This window comes from Pocillopora damicornis, chromosome 11, assembly GCF_964200805.1.
Source record: "Pocillopora damicornis chromosome 11, jaPocDami1.2, whole genome shotgun sequence".
In the NCBI taxonomy this organism is placed as follows: domain Eukaryota; kingdom Metazoa; phylum Cnidaria; class Anthozoa; order Scleractinia; family Pocilloporidae; genus Pocillopora; species Pocillopora damicornis.
This window is the reverse complement of record NC_142680.1, coordinates 21,476,009-21,495,919: the sequence shown is the minus strand read 5'-3', so window position 1 is coordinate 21,495,919 and position 19,911 is coordinate 21,476,009. Positions and strand designations below refer to the sequence as shown.

The 19,911-nt window shown below is 39.0% G+C and overlaps 2 protein-coding genes across 2 annotated transcripts in view; one reads left to right on the top strand and one right to left on the bottom strand.

Moving 5' to 3' along the window:
• The window catches only part of LOC113684431 (uncharacterized), a 177,738-nt gene that overhangs the window by 38,074 nt on the left and 119,753 nt on the right, over positions 1 to 19,911 (bottom strand). The gene's annotated exons all lie outside the window — the stretch shown is intronic.
• On the top strand, positions 3,371 to 19,316 carry LOC149038215 (hsp70/Hsp90 co-chaperone CNS1 homolog). Its single transcript, XM_089188366.1, has 4 exons — positions 3,371 to 3,677; positions 9,988 to 10,141; positions 10,589 to 10,750; positions 19,273 to 19,316. Exons 2-4 carry the CDS (start codon positions 10,045 to 10,047, stop codon positions 19,314 to 19,316), a joined length of 303 nt encoding a protein of 100 aa, XP_089044492.1. The 5' UTR covers positions 3,371 to 3,677; positions 9,988 to 10,044.

The window sequence follows — 19,911 nt, the reverse complement described above, 5'->3', positions numbered from 1 at the left end:
TCTAAGGACTTTAAACACAGGTTTGAGCACCTTGGTAAACATACGGGGTGCAGAGCTTAAAGCCATTTGGTAGACACACATATTGATGGAGGTTGTCCCTCCACACAATCCTAAGAAATTTCTGGTGCTCTATTTGTCAACGTCAGCTGATTGTTGACGTTATTAGCGGTGCTGGACCCCGATAGGTTTTGGTCCTTAGTGCTAGCGCTGTCTTTGTTTGACGCCTTGTCGGTCTCTTTCTCCGCGTCGGAGTTTACCGAGCCTTCTTCATTAGCAGATTCCTCGACGTATGCGAGGTTTCCTAAAGTCTCATTCATCTCAGTAAATGAGTGGTTCATTGAGGAGTTGAGTGTGGTAATAGAGGACACTAGTTGTTTAGTCATAAGCGAGAGTGCTTCGATAATAGAGTCGGGTTTCCCGAGTGAGTTTCGCGAGTCGCCATGTTTGCTTGAGTCAAGTGCTGATATTTCTTCTGGATTTTGCTTGTTTGTCATGTTGACGGTCTTTGATAAGGTAGCTGAGAAGAGTTTCTCCTGTTTTTCTTTGATTGTATGACAGTTTACGTCGACGTTGAAAGATTTTTTTGATTTCCAAGTTAGATTTCATATTTCTCGACCGTGTCAGGCAAGACGGGAAAATGCACTGATCTCTCGGGCGGTTAGTGCTTTCTCACGTGACTTCGTCAGTGCGCATGATGACGAGATAGTATCACGTGATTTTACCCCTATGAGGGAGACCCCATGGCGTAATGGTTAGTGCGCTGGACTGCGGGTCAAGAGGTCTGGGTTCGAAACCTGGCCAGGTCATTGTGTAGTGTTCTTGGTTTGTCGGTCGGGATTAAGAAATAATAGTAAAATAATAAAGTAAGATGAGATCGTAGCTCTTCTGAGTCACTATGACTTGAGGTGGCAAAAGTCATCTGATTGTGGTTATGTCATTACTTTATGGAAGATGATCTTCTATTGTTGCCAGGTTGAAAATATTTTTTTGAAAAGTAAAGCAATAGTTTTCTGAATTCAAAATCATTCCCATACATCTTAATTTTTTTACTTCAGTATGTCCTACATTTGTAAGGATACTTCAAAGAATGGCAAAAAAATCCACAGTGGTCCCTCTCCTGCTTCCTGGCCCTGCTCCTCCCCTCAGTGGCCTGCAGGCGGAAGTAACTGGTATGGTTGAGACGAATGTCCTTGATAATCAACTGCAAACAGGACAAGTGGAGATGCCCACTCTTGTAGGTGCGGTAAAAGATAGTGGTGTCGTTGATGTTACACTCGAGGAAGGTGAACAACAACACCGAAGAAACCATTTCCAGGGAAGATGAACAAATTGGTAAACACGAGATCGCTAAGGTGTTTTGCGATCGAGGTAGCCAGACGAGACTGCGTTCACAATATATCTCTAAGGACGCAGAAAGTTTGAATTAACATTTCTAATTCAAAGTGAGTAGAAAATGAGCGCAAATGTTTTAAACTGATTTTACAAAGCTATTGTTCATTGAACTGAGCTACGCTGTCAGTCTCCTTCATAGGGGAAAGCAGTTTAAAACTTTAGCATGGAGGCTACGCATACTCTTTTCTGGGAACTAGGAAGTAACACCGAGTAAGGCTTTTTTGTTGACTGATGTACGTCTTCGCTAAACATTTTTTGGGGCTCATGTCATATTAATTAATGTTCACCTCTCCTTTTCAGATTTTCGTTACCAACGCATATATGCCACCGTCAAATGATTCTTTACAAAACGATTTAATCTAATAGAGTATCTCTGTCTAATCCGAAGAACTAGTGATAACTCTATCACTCCAAAAGACTTAAACCCCTTAACTCCCAAGATCTGATTGTTAATTCTCCTCTCTCGCTGCTACACATTTCCTTTTAACGAGATGTTCAATCAATTGATTTATGCATACGGTATTTCATTTTCGTCAAACGCTTAAACGTTAATTCATATGATCAAATTTCTTTCAAACAAAGAACACTAATCAAGAAGAAAACGGCTTTGAATGGAACATGAACTCGATAGACTGGAAAAACGTAAAATAATAAAAAAATGTAAAAATAAAGTATAACTAATCAGATCGTATGAAAGTGAGAGTCATGTGAAGCGCTCGAGAAGTATTTTAGTAATGTTAAGGTATGTGTATACGAAGTATGCTGAGTTTTTGGGAGATTTCTACTCCAAGCGCAGTCTATTAAGTATATTTTGGTTGCTTTTGGCCTCGCACCAGCTGCAGGCATTGTAATCAACAATGTATGAATGACTGGGTTTAGTTTTTAAGGAAATTGTGGTGCTGCGTCGGTGAGGGGTACAACGAGATAATTTGGTTTTTATAATCCAACTGCACAAGGTAGAGTTCAAATAATGCGAATATATGTATATACCACATGTATACAGTTGGTTATTTTGTACTGTAAAAAAACCTGTTTAACCGGTCGGCTATGCAGGCTGCGCTTCTCTATCCACTTTGCTTTTCCCGCCTTATGAGAAATGAGCAGAAAGACATGGCGAATAAAAAGCAGTTGGATCATAAATAACCTACTAGACTATTCATTGGTTTGTAGTATTGCCTAGTACTTTCACTCCTTGTTTGAATTTGACGAGCCTGTGGGGAAAGTCAAAATACGGCAAAACTCATAAAAATATTCAGGTATGCCACCGCCAGGTAAAGAAAATCCCAAAAAATCCCAAAAAATCCCAAAAAATCGCCATGAATCTTATTTCGCAAGATGATCATCTCGCAGCTGGAGTTTGGGCTGCCTGTGGTGTGAATTCAGACAAGGTGAAGTAACGCGATATTTTCCTCCGTTTGAAAGTCATGCTCTTTTTCTGTTACAAAAATGAAAACATTAGGTACACAAAGTGTCCCATCTCAACCCGCCCATGCTACGTATACCTATGTTCTTATGGATGGTGTCATGGATCAGGGGGCTGTGCACAAAGAATAACATTAACCAGAAATCTTGGGCTCACTTGATAAGTGTGGTTGTTTGTGGTCTTCGCGAGAGCCTCGTTGATTAAGGTCGAGATTTATCTGGACATGGAAGTTTCGCATTTCATTTTTTGTATTATTTTTAAGTCAAACGTGTTTTTACGGCTCCTTTACGCGCAACGGACACGCCTAACAACTCACGTTCTATCACGTACCATAAAAACAACGTCCAAAGTCCATTAGAATATACCCAATCATTGCACAACGTGAACATTAGGCAATTTTTCACGTGCTTGAATTGTATTCCATCAACCAAATTCGCATCTACGCGCGCCCGTGTAGTATTCACTATTTATGACTCACTTCCACGGGAAAGTTCACAATATGTCATCAACTTTTGGTTTCCCTGAGAATGTCACGCAATGGTAAAAAACATCGTTATGGTCGTGAAACAAAAAGTGAGTCATTTGCATCCTTTTGGTGGCAGCGAGAAATTTTTAACGCTCGTCATCCCCAGCTCGAAGCATTCCTTCTAGGTTATCGCGAGCTAAATTTCAGAGGAATAAAATCGAATATTCCTACATTGTGAGACCACTTGGAAAAGAGTACCCTCTGGACACCGTTCGTGTTATAAGTCACCTTCTGAAGAACTCATCAAAATATCTTCGGTCTTGCAAAATTTTACAAATTTAACAGGTTCTTAAGGACGAATTCAACCCTCCATCGCTGACGAAACGTCGTTTTAAGGTAAGCTCTGAAATAATGAATTAGACCAAGTGGATTTTTGTCTCACCCACTCGCAGTGTTCCATCAATAACATTGCCAGTTTGTATTAACAAAGAAAAACTTATTACAATGTAAAATATAGACAATCCGGTATGAGGCGTGGGGTCTTGGTTTCATATAGGTCTTTCAGCAAAGTGAGCCGGCAACAACACACTAGGCCATATGATCACAGACAAGAGCAAGTTATGAAAATGTTATCGATCTAAAGTGCTGTGTCCCTGCTTACTCTATTTTTTTAGAAGAATATTTAGTGAGAACCGAGAAAACTGAGTGTTGCGAGATAATCTGAAGCCTTTTTCCTTTTTATTTTGATTATAAACTACCGTCTCGTGTTACATCCTGTTCGCATTATAGAAACTGAAAGAGGAAGCAGTTGTCACATACACACGTTTCGAGGGGAAGATGTAAAACGCTCCTTGCTTATTAAATGATACAAAACTTGGCAGGTATTTTCAGTCAGAGAAAAATTTGAGGCGACAAATCAAAATACGAATTCTTTAACACATCATTTGACTTCTTTTGAAAAAATGTAGGTTATATTAAGAACACAGCGTAACTGAATATTTATCAGCACACCTGTAGAAAATGAAAATAAGCTGAAATCCAGCTCACACATAGATTTTGGAATAAATGATCGTCTTCTTTGCTCTTTTTTTTGTCCTACATAAATTAACGAGTGAACCACATGCTCCTCGTTCTTGTTCGTCATAACTCGAGTCGGAAATTAAACGAAAATTTGAATGAGATTGCCTCATTGCATTTGCTCGTTCCACATAAAATCATGAGTGCTACCCGTTGGTGATTTTCATTGAAGGCATTCTGGGTGGCGAATATTTATCTATTAGTTTAGTTTGAAATGACAGAAAGAAATAGATCCTGAACGATCTTGGAAGGAAAATTTTGAAGATCCGTAAAGATCTTGGCAAGAAAATTAAAGATCTTGAAAAGAAAAAAATGACCCCTGAAGATCTTGACAAGAAAATGAAAGATCCTTGAAGATTTTGAACATTTATTTTTTATCCCACACATTTCTTTATAATTGTTTCTTGGCCAAGGCCTGGAGAGGTCAAGTATGATCGATATCTCGGATTTCTGGTAATGGAAAACTACCTTGTTGTCTCAAATAGAGTGAATTAATACTTAGAAACGAAATTACCATCAGAAAAGCAAGTAGAAGGAGGCAGTAGGGGAGGGGGTGTGCAGATTTTTGGGATATGTATATTTCTTTTTATTTTGCTTCCCTGACCTAGTCTACTGATTACAAATTTTATTTCGCCAATTAAATTCCATTTTGCCAAATTAAAATTCGTTCCATCACGTGTCATTTCCTTGTAAACAATCTGCATTTAATCACGTATTCTAATCGCAATATCCAACCCCACTGGAAAAAATTCACACTAACTGCTACCGACAGTGAACTTTTAACGCAATTCTCCCACTTTTTGACTTTTTCTACGAATAAACTCGGCTTCTAACTTAATCCAATCGCGTGTTTATTCCTTGTAAACAACCTGCATTTTATAAAATATTTCACACACAGTGGGCAAAGGCCAGATAGGCAACAAATAATCAAGGAGCCCTCTCTCAAATATTGTCCTTTTCTCTTGTGAAATGTATCTTCATTGGTCAAGATCGCAGTATATCTTTGCTTAGAGTCTATTGGAGATACAACTGAGTTTCCGTTTGATTTTCGTAGAATTACATGGAATTATATTTTTCAGGCATCTAACTGTAGACGAATAATTTTGATTTTCTCTCTGGTAGAGGAACGGCAGTAAGCGTGGTCTCTTTCGCAACTATTATTTGGTCTCATCACGCTACGCGCTCTCTCTCCGTCGGGGAATAGATGGCGTTGTGTGACGAGACCAAACAACTGCTGCGAAGGAGAAAACAGTAAGCGTGGCACCGATCCATTTTATTTTTGCTTAGAAGTATTTAGACAATAGAGAAAATTTTTTCTCTCTTTCTCTTAAGGTGAAGTAATGCAATATTTTCGATCTTTTACAAAGTTATGCTCTTTTTCTGTTACAAAAATAAAAACATTAGGTACACAAAGTGTCCCATCTCATCCCAACCGGTCAAAAAAAATAACTCTTGCATGCTACGCATGCCTATGTTTTTACTTGGAAGCCAGAAAATTCCCAATAAACTAGTTTAGTGCAAGTGACATTAATGCATGAGTATCACCTTGCTTTCGTGAGCTGTACTGAGAAATATTGGCACTATGACATTTCTATACTGCCGTAACCTTGGGCCAATATTCTCTAGTAAAGACTCGTGCTCGAATGGTTAGTAAGAAGTTAGTACTGGCTTTCGAAAATGTGATCTACACTGTACATGTATCTAAGGCTATTTTGAATTCCAGAACAATTGATTTCCTTGTGCCTCTACATTTCTTGAAATTTTCTGTACGTGAAGACAGCCAGCAAGGATTTAATGATATTTGAAAAACAACTAGTCTGGATTATCAGGATAGTTAAAGTTAGCATCAAAGACAAATCAATTCTGTGCAAAGAACAGAGTAAACATGAAATGATTGCAAAAACAATTAGTTTAATATACATATACTGGTAAACCACAAACATCAGCACCTGTACCAAATTGAAATCCATATCAACATACATCAGCATGTATTAGTGTATATATTTCATTGTTCTTCCTGTCATAAGTGTCCAGTTGAACTAACAGCCAGCTGCACAAATATGGATGTCGGTTCAACTGGAGAAAATTGAATAAAAAACTTACACATTTTGTAAGTTTTGACCAGTAATCCCTATTTAAAAATCAGCTAATAGAATTTTACTTTGGTTTTGCAAAAGTTGTTTCTTATGAGAAAGGATTTACCATAAACTCTCCCCTCTTATGGAGACATGGTGGCCTTATGATTAGTGAGGTGGAGTCAGGGTCAAGAGATCTGCATTTGTAACCTGGCCAGGTCATGTGTTTTGTTTTTGTGCAAAATAATTTACTCTCATAGTACCCCTCTCCACCCAGGAGTATAAATGGGTAGCAGAATTTAGTCAGGGGAACCTGATGAAATGACAGGAGGGAAGAGGGAGGGGGGAGGGGGGGGGATAACCATGGGGTGGACTGTCATCATGTCTAGGGAGGAGTAGTAATACCAAGTCGCTTCATGTGAGGAATCCGGGATTATAAGCTCAGGGTCTGGATGGGCCACTGCTTAAATACAGACTTCACCTAACTACCTACTACAGCCTCTGGTTTAAATAATTTCAATTGCTTCTGTTACGAATTATACGAACTTGCAACATACAGATCATGATTTTTTGCCCAATTTATCTCAGTCAATTAGGACTGTCTTTTGTAAATCTTGAAATTTTCAAAAATCTAGACAGAGGCGGAGTTTTCTATACTAATGTCTGAGCACTTTGTAGGCTTCCCGCAATCTGGCGGGACGCGTAATTAAGCACACAGTGGTAAAGGGCCCTTCCGCAGTAGCTACAAGACGCTGACAAAACTCTTTTCTCTTCACCGAAAATCACATCAAAATTTGCCTTTGCTAAATTTCAAGTGTGCTGCACGTATCAGCACCCCCGGGGAACCCCTATATATAAGAGGGCGAGGATGCGCGCCGCAATTTCGAAAATGACCCCTATAAAATTATAAAAGGTGCCTGAGTCTTATCTGTGTGGGAGTGGCAACAACAGATATCTACCCCTATAAAGTACCAATTTAAACTCAAAAAAATTGAAAAATCCCAAAACTGAGAACTTCTTTATCGATGTGCTCTAGAGGCTCAAGTCAGATCATTAAAATCGTCCTAGTGCTTACTAAATGCTTATTTCAGGTATTTTATCGAGCGAAAAACATCTTAAAAGGTACTAGCTAGGTCTCTGGCAGTCCACTAAAGTTGGAGACACCATAAAAGGTACCAGATCACTGATTTTGACCCCTGAAAGGTACGACAAGCATCCTCACCCATTTCTGATCGCCTCCTCCCCCACCTCCCCCACCAACCCTGTCAGCACCTAAAAACAGAAGATGTGATTTGCCAACTACGAGCTGTCAGTCTCATACCTCGTAAAATTCACGTAAAGTGGTTATTTACTTATAAAAACTTTAGGCACTGATCTGTCAGATTTTTATGCTGACAAAATCTGTCCTGCTTTGAGGCAGGACGGCTGTACTTTTTTTTGTTTTGTTCGTCTTGACATAATTTGGTAGGGATTAAAATAACTGTACGTCTGCATTTGTTAAACAGACTTTTCAAGTGCATCCGGAACTCGATCTGTGCACTTCTAGTCAAATTTGCAGTAAACTGCTTGCGTGTCGTACTTTGTTTTCAAGGTGTTCGACCAGGTATGACTGAAAATGGCACCTCGCTTTGATAAGAATCCTTTTGTTGTTGCTTATTACTTCCTGAAATTATCACTTGAAATTCGCTCGGTAATGTAAAAAAAAACAACAACAACAACAACGCGAGTAACACTTATATATCCAAATTTTTTTATCACAGGAAAAGTTGTAGTTGGGGTGTTGGGCAATAACCCCCGAAAAAATCGAGCACGGGCTTAATGGAAGAAGACAAATCGTGCAACTGGCAAAAGACCCCCCCCCCCCCCCTTCCCCGCATCAAAAATCTAATGGTCCGTCAATAAGGTACCTTTTACATTATTCCAAAATGGGTTTCATTCCGGAATGAAATGAATTTCATGCCGCGTTTACATGCAAGATTATTTAGATTATAAAAACAAGTAGTAAAAACAAGTATTTACGTCCTTTTTCTATGCTTCCCTCGCTCCTAAAGAGGATATAGATATGAGTGTCGTACCGCGTTTACTTTACACAGGTACAAAAGGTCGTCCAGAATGAGTGTTTCGTTCTGGAATGAAAACCTCAATAAACTCATTCACAAATGACTTGTTTCGAATGATTTTACTCTGGGATGAACTCGTTCTTGAACAAAACTCATTCCGATATCATGTAAAAGGCCCCAAAGAGTTTTTATTCCCAGAGCATCATGCTTTGCTTTCCTGCCAGAACACTATAAATTTCGATAGCGTTAAAGCAACAACCCGCTTTGAACTATTCATTTGTGTTGGTATCAATTATTGCGTGACTAGCTTCTAATATAACTGGGATAGGGGAAAACACAACGTAAAACCTGAGCTCCCGGCAAAAAGTAATACCCAAGCGTAATATAATGGCCAAAACAGTTATTGGTCTTATAAAATCATAAATAAATTAGGTAAGAGTGTTGCGTTAGATTTTTTTTACAAATTGTAGTGATTTATGCCTCGATATGCCAATAAAAGGTGGCGACAAGTAGGCACACCATGTATATTTCATAGTCGCTATAAGTAAATTTTGCTGGACTTTGAGTTCGTCTCACAATAGAACAACACAATTACACAAGAAAAGTTTTGCAGTAACTTTATAACCATCCTTTTGTCTTTTTTAAAAACCAGAAGCTCAGTAGATTTTGTCATATCGGTCATTGCTAAAACTGTCTTTGTTTTGATGCTACTTTTCGACATAGAAAATGTATGTCGGACAAAAATATTTACCAAAAAATAAATATTTCTTTGCCATCCTCAATAATGTCAGGGGATTAAGTATAGTTGATAAAACAAAGGATTATGCCGACAGAAATACCGGAGGTCAAGTAAATTCGTTACATGAGGTCACACAACTCGGGTTTGGAGGCGAGCGTGGTCTAGTGGTTAGGGCGTTGCACTTGTAAGCCGGAGGTCCCGGGTTTAAGTCCTCGGTGGCCCCGAATTCAACTCCTGCACGCTTTGTAAATAGCCAACTGGTCTGCCTCCTACCAGTTGGGGTTTTTAACGAGTTTCTGTTCATTTACGATATTTGTTTCCTTATTTACAGTGTCCCCAATGAGCACAGCAGTGCTAAAATACACTGACACTTAAATTAAAATACACTGACACTTAAAGTTATTATTATTATTATTATTATTATTATTATTGTTGTAATATTCAGAGTGAAAATTTGCACATTTGAGCGGTTCAACGAAAAAAATCATTTCTCAAAAACTAAGATTTATTTTCGCAAAAAACCTACACCACAATTATTAGGACATATTGGGCTACAAAATATGAAAGTAGGACAGAAGACGAATTTGGGTGACTTGCCGCCGTTTGTCTGATGCATGTTGACATTAGCTCTTAATTGGCTTCTGATTTTGTGTCTATGTATCCCTCCCATTCTCAGAAGGGAAAAAATATTTATTTTGCAACTGGATAATATGTTGAGCTGATGTTTATAACCATTTGCAATCACCTTTTTTCAGGCCAGGATGACTTAAAAGAACAACTTTGTAAGAAGCATCAGTCTTCTAACAGTTGCTATGGCTACAGGAAGAAGTTCAATTAAAGTTCCATGTGAAAATGAAGACTTACCTGACAAAGAAAATGCACCAAATTTTGACGAGGACACTTTACGAGGTGAGCTAGGTTCAACTTCGGCTTCAGTAATTGTTAGAAAAATTTCTATTCGATCAGGATCAGTTTCAAGAATGCAAGCAGATGTGGAAAAGGATACATACACTGTATGACCACTTTAAAGGATATTTGACCAGTCATGACTCTCTTCTATGATTACAATATGCTGTTAATTGAGAAGATCTATGACACAAACTTTTGCTATTTTCTTTTCTAACAGTTCAAAGCAATAACACAAAGTTATAATAAGTTATAAGTCTCCTCGAGCAACCCACAGGCATTTGATCTTCATCCAAGCCAAAGAGGGTGGGGGGGGGGAAGGGGGGGGGGGAGGGGTTTAACCCTGCCTGACTGCCGTTAGGGAATTTGAATAAAAACTGTCACACTAATAATTGTTAACTACGACAACAGACTTTGACACCTGTTTTTAATTTTATTTTTTCTTTGCAGCCACAGCTGATGTTTATAGAGATGAGGGTAATGAGGCCTTCAAGAAAGGAGATTTCCTCAATGCTATTCATTTTTACACCAAAGGAATTAAAATGAACTGCAACGAGAAAGAACTGAAGGCCAAACTGCACAACAACAGGGCTATTGCACATTCTAAACTTGGTAAGATGATGAGAGCTTTAATATGCATTTTTTTTCTATTTTGAAGCTATTGAGTTGTCAGTAATAGTTTTCTGAAAAAGGTGATAATTTTGAATGCATGCCCGGAAAAATTTAGATCTTATCTTGGCCTCTCAAATATACAAAGAAGTAATCTCTTACCCCAGATATCAACGAGCATCACAAGTTTTTCTCAAAATTATAGTAATGGTAGTTGGTTTGCAACATGTATGGCTAATCAGAGATATTTATTTCAATAACAGGAAATCACCAGGATTCACTAGGGGATGCAGAAGTAGCCATTGAGTTAAATCCAACTTTCTTCAAGGCAATTGTGAGAGGTTAGATATGTTAGCTATACTATAATAATAATAATAATAAAAAAAGAACTCAACACTCCAAGGTTAAATGAGGTTAAATAGAGTTCAATCTTGTCTCAATGGACTTTAATTAAGAGGTCGAGACCACCCTGATGTACATTTGAATCCAGCTCTTGACTGCTACGCCATTACTTTCCATTAATCATGATGAGAATATTATTTTGAACGGGGTGAGGAACTCAATGCGGAATGCAAAGCAAAATTTCAGCATGAATATTTTAGTTCCTTAAGTCAAATGAGTCACAGGTGTCGGATATGTTAAGAGCGTGTCCACGAGAGCACCGGGCGGTCGTGCTACATGCCATCTCACCGATTTCAATGAAACTTTTCCAGTTTAAAGGGTCCACCACAAAACTCAAAACGACAAAGTGGTTTCTGTTTTGGTTTTTTTCCGGGGGGAGATAGACCACCCCCCCCCCCCCCGTTTTTCTTGGTTTTCACCAAGGAAATCGCTTCAAATAGGTAAAATGTATGAAGCTCTCACTGCGATGGTATTTAACTGATTACTTTGAGAATTTGCACACACATTTTTACATCCTTAGTTAATGTCTGCTGCGAGTATCAGTTAATTTGATTGACGGCTTGTTAATCAACAGAGGCAAATATACGACTGTGTTTTTAGATTTTTCGATTCATCTAAATATTTTACAACTTTGAGGTCAAATATCTCCCGTTGCCAGAAAGCTACAACACCAATCTTAATTACCCTTTATAACCCATCATTTCATCTCTGAAAATCATCAAAAAATCTTTGGGCACTACCGCATTTTTGTCTTGGATGCCTTTTAAAATCTGCGACTGTGACAAGTTTCTCTCAACTTCACCTGTCACGCAATTCTTGCTCTATGACAAAATAAACCTACATTTTTTAGCTCTTTTTATACAAGATGATTGATCAAGAAAGGGGAAATTGTGAAAAACTTTCGAGAAAAACTTTCGAGATAAATGTAGACGAAAAATCAATGGGAAAATCGTAGCGTTTCTTTCTTCGGTCGTTTATTACTTGGAAGATTTGCTAAAATCAGCAGATATGGCTTTTGTACGGCACAAAATATTCATTAGTTTCTAATTTGATTGTTTATCATCATCACTGCTCATTTTAGGAGATTTTAAAGTCACATGCTGCGTGTTGGCTGACATTATTACATGTTCCAGTGTGCTACAACTTCGGCTTTCACAGACGAGAAATTCTGCGCTCTCGCTCGAGAGCAAATATAAATTGTTCTATCGGACTAAAAACTGTGCTTCTATCCCGAAAATAAAATTAAAATAGTGTTGACGTTGTTACTTACCGCCATCGAACATTTACATACAGAACTCCGCTATGCTAACATCTGTTGTGTGACCCAGAGACTCTCCGTAGGAATTATTCAAGCGCTTTGTTCATGCTGTCTGCTAGATAACAATTTCAGAATAATCTGCAGATCTCTATGATTATTTACCTGCTTCGATCGTAAAATATCTGCATATTTTTTCAAGCATTCTATTACTACATATAAATCTACATCTCTCTAAATCGAGTGTTGCCGGCGTTTAGTTGCGTGACTTGTAAAATTTTTAAATAAGAATGAGCCAACAGTAATTTGACGAGTAGCCTTCCTGCAAATTTCCCTTGATGAAATCCCAAGACATAGCCAGTTGTTTTCGTGAGCAAAGACAATAAATATGAAAGGGAAGTGAGATGCGAATGTCTATTTTTTTTTAACTTAATAGCAGCTCTACCCTCTCCTGTAGTCTTCGTCTAAATTTTGTAAGGTCCCTCTTTATCTTCTGCCTTGTTCGGTCAGTTTCGAATTCTAAAGCTAGATCATTGGCATCGGCCTCTCCGTCCTCATTCATATTTACAGAGGGGGACCTCATCAATAAACCAATCTTTGTTACAGCAGATAACCGGCTGAAGTATCGAGCGATTTGCTGCTGTATCAACCGGTCAGTCTTAGACAACATTTATGGCTGGTGTTGTCTCTTAAACTCTCTCGATATTTGGGAGATCACATTAGAGGCGGTTGCCTTACTAGTTTCCTCCCTTGCCCAGCACACGTCTAGGAGATAATTCCCTGCTTTCTGAGAAAAGGTGACTGTTTTTGTGTTTTCCAAAGAGCCCATCCAAAGTCCTTTTGGCTAGTTAGGGATTGTTCGTCAGAATTTTTACCTGAGGTCCGACCTCGAACGTAGGAGTCCCTTATAGAATGGCAAGCCGGTCATAGTCCATTTCCTCTTGATCTTTCCCAGGCGGAATTTTTTTGTCGGCTTCACTGTGTTTGTCTTTGTCAGGGCACATTTGGATGGCAGCCAATGACTGAAACGTCTTGATACATCCTTCTTTTAGCACGAATATCTCGTTTTCTTGTTCCGTCTATGACGGATTGGGTGTAGTTCTCACGATGACCTGCGTTCAGAAATCTGTGCGCGTTGCTGATAACCACCCGCTTCTACGACTAGTTTGTTGAAGGTTTCTAATGTGATGAGGCTAGTGAGACCCTGAGGTGCTTCAAACTGTGCCAGTTGGTCTGCGCTATAAACTTGTCGCAGTTCTTAAGTCAGACGGAGGATCGCCCACCTCTATCTATGTGAGCGCCTGCACATAGTACCTGCATATCCCTAACAATCATATGATATAAAGTTCATCTCAGTCACAAATCACCAGTTAGGAAAACTGATGTTTAGATAAGCGCTCTTCTTGCCCTTCTTCCTTATTCATTGTCGACTCTAAGATAGCAGTTACAGTACGCGTTCTATTTAGGTTTACATTCACCTTGCCGCCACTAGAAAGACTCGCCACCAGCTTTGATTTCTTCTGCCATCTGCAGATTCATCTCTCTCTCACTTTATGTCTCCGATTTTTATGAGGAGGAAACTGGCATTTACGAACCCGAAGGTCTGAACCTCACACCAAGTTGTGCACGGTATTTGAGGTACATCGTGAAATCACGGCCTTCGTAATCTCCAAATAAGCCAATACGCGCTAGAATAGGCTCCACCTCGGACGAAACGCATGTTTGGGATACATCGAGGTCTCTAAAATGTTTTTTTTTAAGCTGTATACCCACGAATTTAGAGGTATGAGATGTTGCCGTCCCTGGCCAGCGCGAGAAAAGTAACATTTGGTTCTACAGTTAGTTGCAAATGAACAAGAAACTGCACCATCTTGACTTTATCAATTCGAGTGTTAGATTGAATTGAGGGCTTTTTAGACAGTCGATTTCTTATATGGCATCACTATGAAGACGTAATACAACTGATACACCTACACTACATAGGATTAATATTGTCTGTTGCGCTTTTGTGAGAAGGAGGAAAATATGACCGGAAGTGTACGCTCTTTTTAAAAAGAGTTTCAGAGACGTTTCAGAGATGTCTATCTTTGATCGGCTGTCACAAAAAAATGACCCCCACCTTAATTTACAAGGAAAAATGAACTTGCCAACTCCTTGTTGAAAAAATTGGAATTCATTTGACCGATACGCCGGTTGTTTCAATTTTTGTTTTCCTCGGGCTGCTATGAAACAGTTCATAAATTGACTAATGAATAAAGTGTTTTGAAATACCGTTCGGGATTTTCCTTTTTTTTTCTGCGTGTAAATCAAGGGTAGACAAAGTTTTTAAACATTTGACTAGATTTTCATGGAGTTCACCTGGATAATTTTCGTCGGCCAGAGTCAAGACGCGCCAAGCTAAGCGACATCGCCCTCCAGTAAAAAAAATTTCCAAAGAATAAACGTGGCGAGCGTGAGGAAACGCACATTTTTTTCATCATTGTCTTCAAAGCCCGATGATGTACCTAAATTGGTACTTACGGTATGACAGGGTGAGCTTTTCGAGTTTCCGTTCAGTTTTTTTGTATTGTTTTGTTTTGTATTTTTTTTTTCTTCTGGTCTGAAATGATATCAATGGTTTCAGGTTCTTTTCTCAGAATTGAGCTACAGTAACAGTATGCTTCTTTGTGTTGTTGCCTTCAGGAGCCACTGCTTGTATTGAATTGAAGAGATTTGAAGAAGCAATCACTTGGTGTGATAAGGGACTAGCTGTATCCTTTAAAGGAATCTTTCATTTTTAACCGTGGGTATAATGGAAAAAGTTTCCATAATTTGATGTTTCAAGGGAGAAAATACAAAGAAGAGTATTAATTATGATGGGAACTTGTCAGCTCATATACTTTAAGTGTGTGTGATTAAAAACATAGGAGAAGTTATTACCTCATGACTTATTAATGAAATTACTCCTTTTAGCCAATTTGACTTAGTTCTACTTTCCATGCCAATAACTGGTACATTAGTTTAAATAACCCTTTAATTTCCCAGACCAAATTTGTAATTATTCTTACTGTCAACCATACAATTCTTGTAATGTTAGTACAGAGAATTCAGTATTGCATCAACTAACTATTTTTAAATTGATATATATTTTTTTTACTCTCAACACTTATCTGATTGATATTGTATTGCTATTGTAAGGAGAAATTCTCTTTTGGTCACTCACGGGAGTTAAAGGGTTAGAAGACTAATATTCATCCAGTTTATACATGGTACTTGGGTAGATGATCTCTCTAAAACAAGCCAGAACAAAAAGCTCTTTAATGTTTACATATCGTATGCAGATTTTCTGCCTTCGACCTTTTGCCTCTACTTAGAGACTCCGAAACTTTCGTTGTGCTTTCCTATGGACAAATAAAAATTTTAAAGATATGTATTTATTTTATGTATTTTTGTTTTTTCCACATTTTTAACCCTTAACATAAAAAAGATTGACAAAAACAATAGGATCTTGTCGTCATTAAGACTTCAGTCTGTCAGTGAAGCGGGAGATAAGTCCATGGAGGAAAAAGATCCTATTAGTCATGACCACGGTAGTGCAAGTTCAGGTGATGTCAAGAAAGTCATAGATCTCTATAATCAGGGAAAAGAAGCCATAGAGTACCACAACCTACATCTTAAAATAGCTAAAGAAGTAGGAGACAAGCATGGGGAGGGTGGTGCTTATGGCAATCTTGGCAATGCTTATCGCCGTCTGGGTGATTTCAAAAAAGCCATAGAGTACCACAACCGACATCTTAAAATAGCTAAAGAAGTAGGAGACAAGCATGGGGAGGGTAACGCTTATGGCAATCTTGGCAATGCTTATCACCGTTTGGGTGATTTCAAAAAAGCCATAGAGTACCACAACCGACATCTTAAAATAGCTAAAGAAGTAGGAGACAAGCATGGGGAGGGTAACGCTTATGGCAATCTTGGCAATGCTTATCTTAGTCTGGGTGATTTCAAAAAAGCCATAGAGTACCACAACCTAGATCTTAAAATAGCTAAAGAAGTAGGAGACAAGCATGGGGAGGGTGCTGCTTATGGCAATCTTGGCAATGCTTATGACAGTCTGGGTGATTTCAAAAAAGCCATAGAGTACCACAACCGACATCTTAAAATAGCTAAAGAAGTAGGAGACAAGCATGGGGAGGGTAACGCTTATGGCAGTCTTGGAAATGCTTATCTTAGTCTGGGTGATTTCAAAAAAGCCATAGAGTGCTACAACCGAATTCTTAAAATCGCTAGAGAAGTAGGAGACAAGCATGGGGAGGGTAACACTTATGGCAATCTTGGCAATGCCTATCACCGTCTGGGTGATTTCAAAAAAGCCATAGAGTACCACAACCGACATCTTAAAATCGCTAAAGAAGTAGGAGACAAGCATGGGGAGGGTGGTGCTTATGGCAATCTTGGCAATGCTTATTTTAGTCTGGGTGATTTCAAAAAAGCCATAGAGTACCACAACCTATATCTTAAAATAGCTAAAGAAGTAGGAGACAAGCATGGGGAGGGTGCTGCTTATGGCAATCTTGGCAATGCTTATCTTACTCTGGGTGATTTCAAAAAAGCCATAGAGTACCACAACCTACATCTTAAAATAGCTAAAGAAGTAGGAGACAAGCGTGGGGAGGGTAACGCTTATGGCAGTCTTGGCAATGCTTATTTTAGTCTGGGTGATTTCAAAAAAGCCATAGAGTACCACTACCTACATCTTAAAATCGCTAGAGAAGTAGGAGACAAGCATGGGAAGGGTAACACTTATGGCAATCTTGGCAATGCTTATCTTAGTCTGGGTGATTTCAAAAAAGCCATAGAGTACCACAACCTACATCTTAAAATAGCTAAAGAAGTAGGGGACAAGCATGGGGAGGGTGGTGCCTATGGCAATCTTGGCAATGCTTATCTTAGTCTGGGTGATTTCAAAAAAGCCATAGAATACTACAACCTAGATCTTAAAATCGCTAGAGAAGTAGGAGACAAGCATGGGGAGGGTAACACTTATGGCAATCTTGGCAATGCTTATCTTAGTCTGGGTGATTTCAAAAAAGCCATAGAGTACCACAACCTACATCTTAAAATAGCTAAAGAAGTAGGAGACAAATCCTTGGAGGCAATGGCCTACTGTTCATTAGGATTGGTTTTTGAGTTACAAGGTAGACTGCCAAAAGCCGTTGAACATTACCAAGCTAGCATAAACTTATTCAATTCCTTGAGAGTACTTCTAATATCTAAAGATGAGTGGAAAGTTAATTTTCGAAATCAGCATCAAGTGGCGTATACGGGTTTGTGGAGAGTTCTCGTAGAACAAGGTAATGTAGATGAAGCCTTATTTGTTGCTGAGAAAGGACGAGCTCAAGCTCTGACCGACCTCATGGAATCCAGGTTTTGTGGTGGAACAAGTCACCACAAGGGAGAAGATGAAGATTGCGCAGTTTTTAAAAACGTTCCATCAAACACTGTCTTTCAGGCAGTGGACAAAGCTAACGTCAATCTTTGGGTTGTGTCTGAGGGAAAACAAGTTCAGTTAAGACAAAGTAAACTCAAAGGTTTTGTTTCAGAGAATAGTGGATCTAGCCTGTCCTTTGAGTCGTTCAGGCTCGGTGTCTATACACAACTTGGTGTTCTTTTTAATGTGAGATGCGAGAATCGATCTTTAGATGCTTTGAGGGAGGGCCGTATAAAAGTGGATGAGAAAACTAAAGAAGCCATGCCTCAACCTCACATCCAACAAGACGGATGCTTGAGCACTTTGTATGATATCGTTATGAAGCCGGTGGCTGACTTGATTGAAGGGGATGAGCTACTCATTATTCCTGATGGACCCCTGTGGATCGCTCCTTACGCTGCATTGAAGGATGCTAATTCTAAATACCTGTGTGAATCGTTCACAATCCGAGTCGCTCCATCGTTAGCAAGTCTTAGACTCATTGCCGATTGCCCAGATGATTATCACAAAAGCAGTGTGCGTTACTTGTAGGAGATCCGTGGGTGTCCGAGGTTACTAACAGCGAAGGAAAGAAAGTCTTGGAGCAGCTTGAGTATGCTAAAAAAGAAGTAGAAATGATCTGGAAAATTCTGAATATCACGCCAATCACTGGCGCTCAGGCCACGAAACGTGAGGTGTTGAAAAGACTCAGTTCCGTTTCCTTAGTTCACTTTGCGGCACACGGATGTATGGAAACTGGCGAAATTGCTCTTACAGCTGACCCACACCGAATATCTACTGTGCCAACGGAGGAGGATTACATTTTAACAATTGAAGATGTGTTAAATGCTCAACTTCGGGCCAAACTTGTTGTGCTCAGTTGCTGCCACAGCGGCCGGGGCGAGATCAAGGCTGAAGGTGTGGTTGGCATTGCGCGCGCTTTTATGGGGGCTGGTGCTCGGTCTATTGTGGTGTCCCTGTGGGCGATTGATGACGAGGCTACTCTTGAGTTCATGAAACACTTTTATCAACAACTTGCAGGAGGTAAACCAGCAAGCGAGTCACTGAATCTGGCCATGAAAAGCCTCAGAGAATCAGACAAGTTCTGCGACATCAAACACTGGGCGCCCTTTTTGCTGATTGGAGATGACGTCACTCTTGACTTCATAGCAAAGGAAAGAGAAAATTTGAATATGAAATCACATAAATGAAACCTTTTTATTTCATCTCAAAATGAATGACGCAGGAACTTGGAAGGTTGAAATGCTTCTCCATTTTGGCGCTTTTTGGTTATTTTTCATTACTTTTCACTTTTTTGTTAAATGGAACTTGAGATGTGTGACTTTACTTTGGAAATAAAACAGACTATTTCAGTATATTTTGTTCAGTGGAATTGCTATTTTTTTACCTTTATAAATTTAGATGCTTGCGAAGAGAACAAGATGCAGCAAGGCTTCTGCTGTTAATGCCTGAAGTTGTTGAGGGCGACTACGAGGTTTTCGTTTCGCCAAAATGACACTCAGATCTATTCCTTTATTGCAATCAGTTATGTGTAAAATAATTTAAAGGTTTTTTTTTCTTGTACACAACCAGCAGCTTGTCCACCGGGTTTTAATTACATTGATACTCTAAGCTTTTGATAACAAAAAAAAAAGTTTGTCATTTGCAAAAGGTGGCGAAATTTTAATTTCAAAAATGTGATTTGCAAACTTCGCAGCCATATGTGAATTGATCTTAATGGTTTTTCTACGTCATAAACTACTTTGTTGCAATTTGCAATTATCTTTACAAAAAAATTGATTATCATTTTCAATTTTTTTTCAATCCATTTTAATGCAATCTAATTCCATCAGTGCCAAGATTGCCATTCTAAGCTCAATTTGAAGAAGTAATCATCAGAGATGATGTTGTTGAATTTACTGACCATATGTTAGAGACATTAGACCTACTCTCAGGGGTGTGGCCAGCCTCTAGTCCCGTGGGCCCGGCCTACAATTGTTTTCCGCCCGCTTGACTTTTCTAATATGACTCTTACAAATGTTGAAACAAAAATTGAAATTT

Coding starts and splice junctions, on each gene's coding strand:
- LOC149038215 (XM_089188366.1), top strand. CDS start 10,045: ATGGCTACAGGAAGAAGTTCAATTAAAGTTCCATGTGAAAATGAAGAC. Junction 10,142..10,588: donor TGACGAGGACACTTTACGAG/GTGAGCTAGGTT, acceptor TTTTCTTTGCAG/CCACAGCTGATGTTTATAGA. Junction 10,751..19,272: donor TATTGCACATTCTAAACTTG/GTAAGATGATGA, acceptor TTATAAATTTAG/ATGCTTGCGAAGAGAACAAG.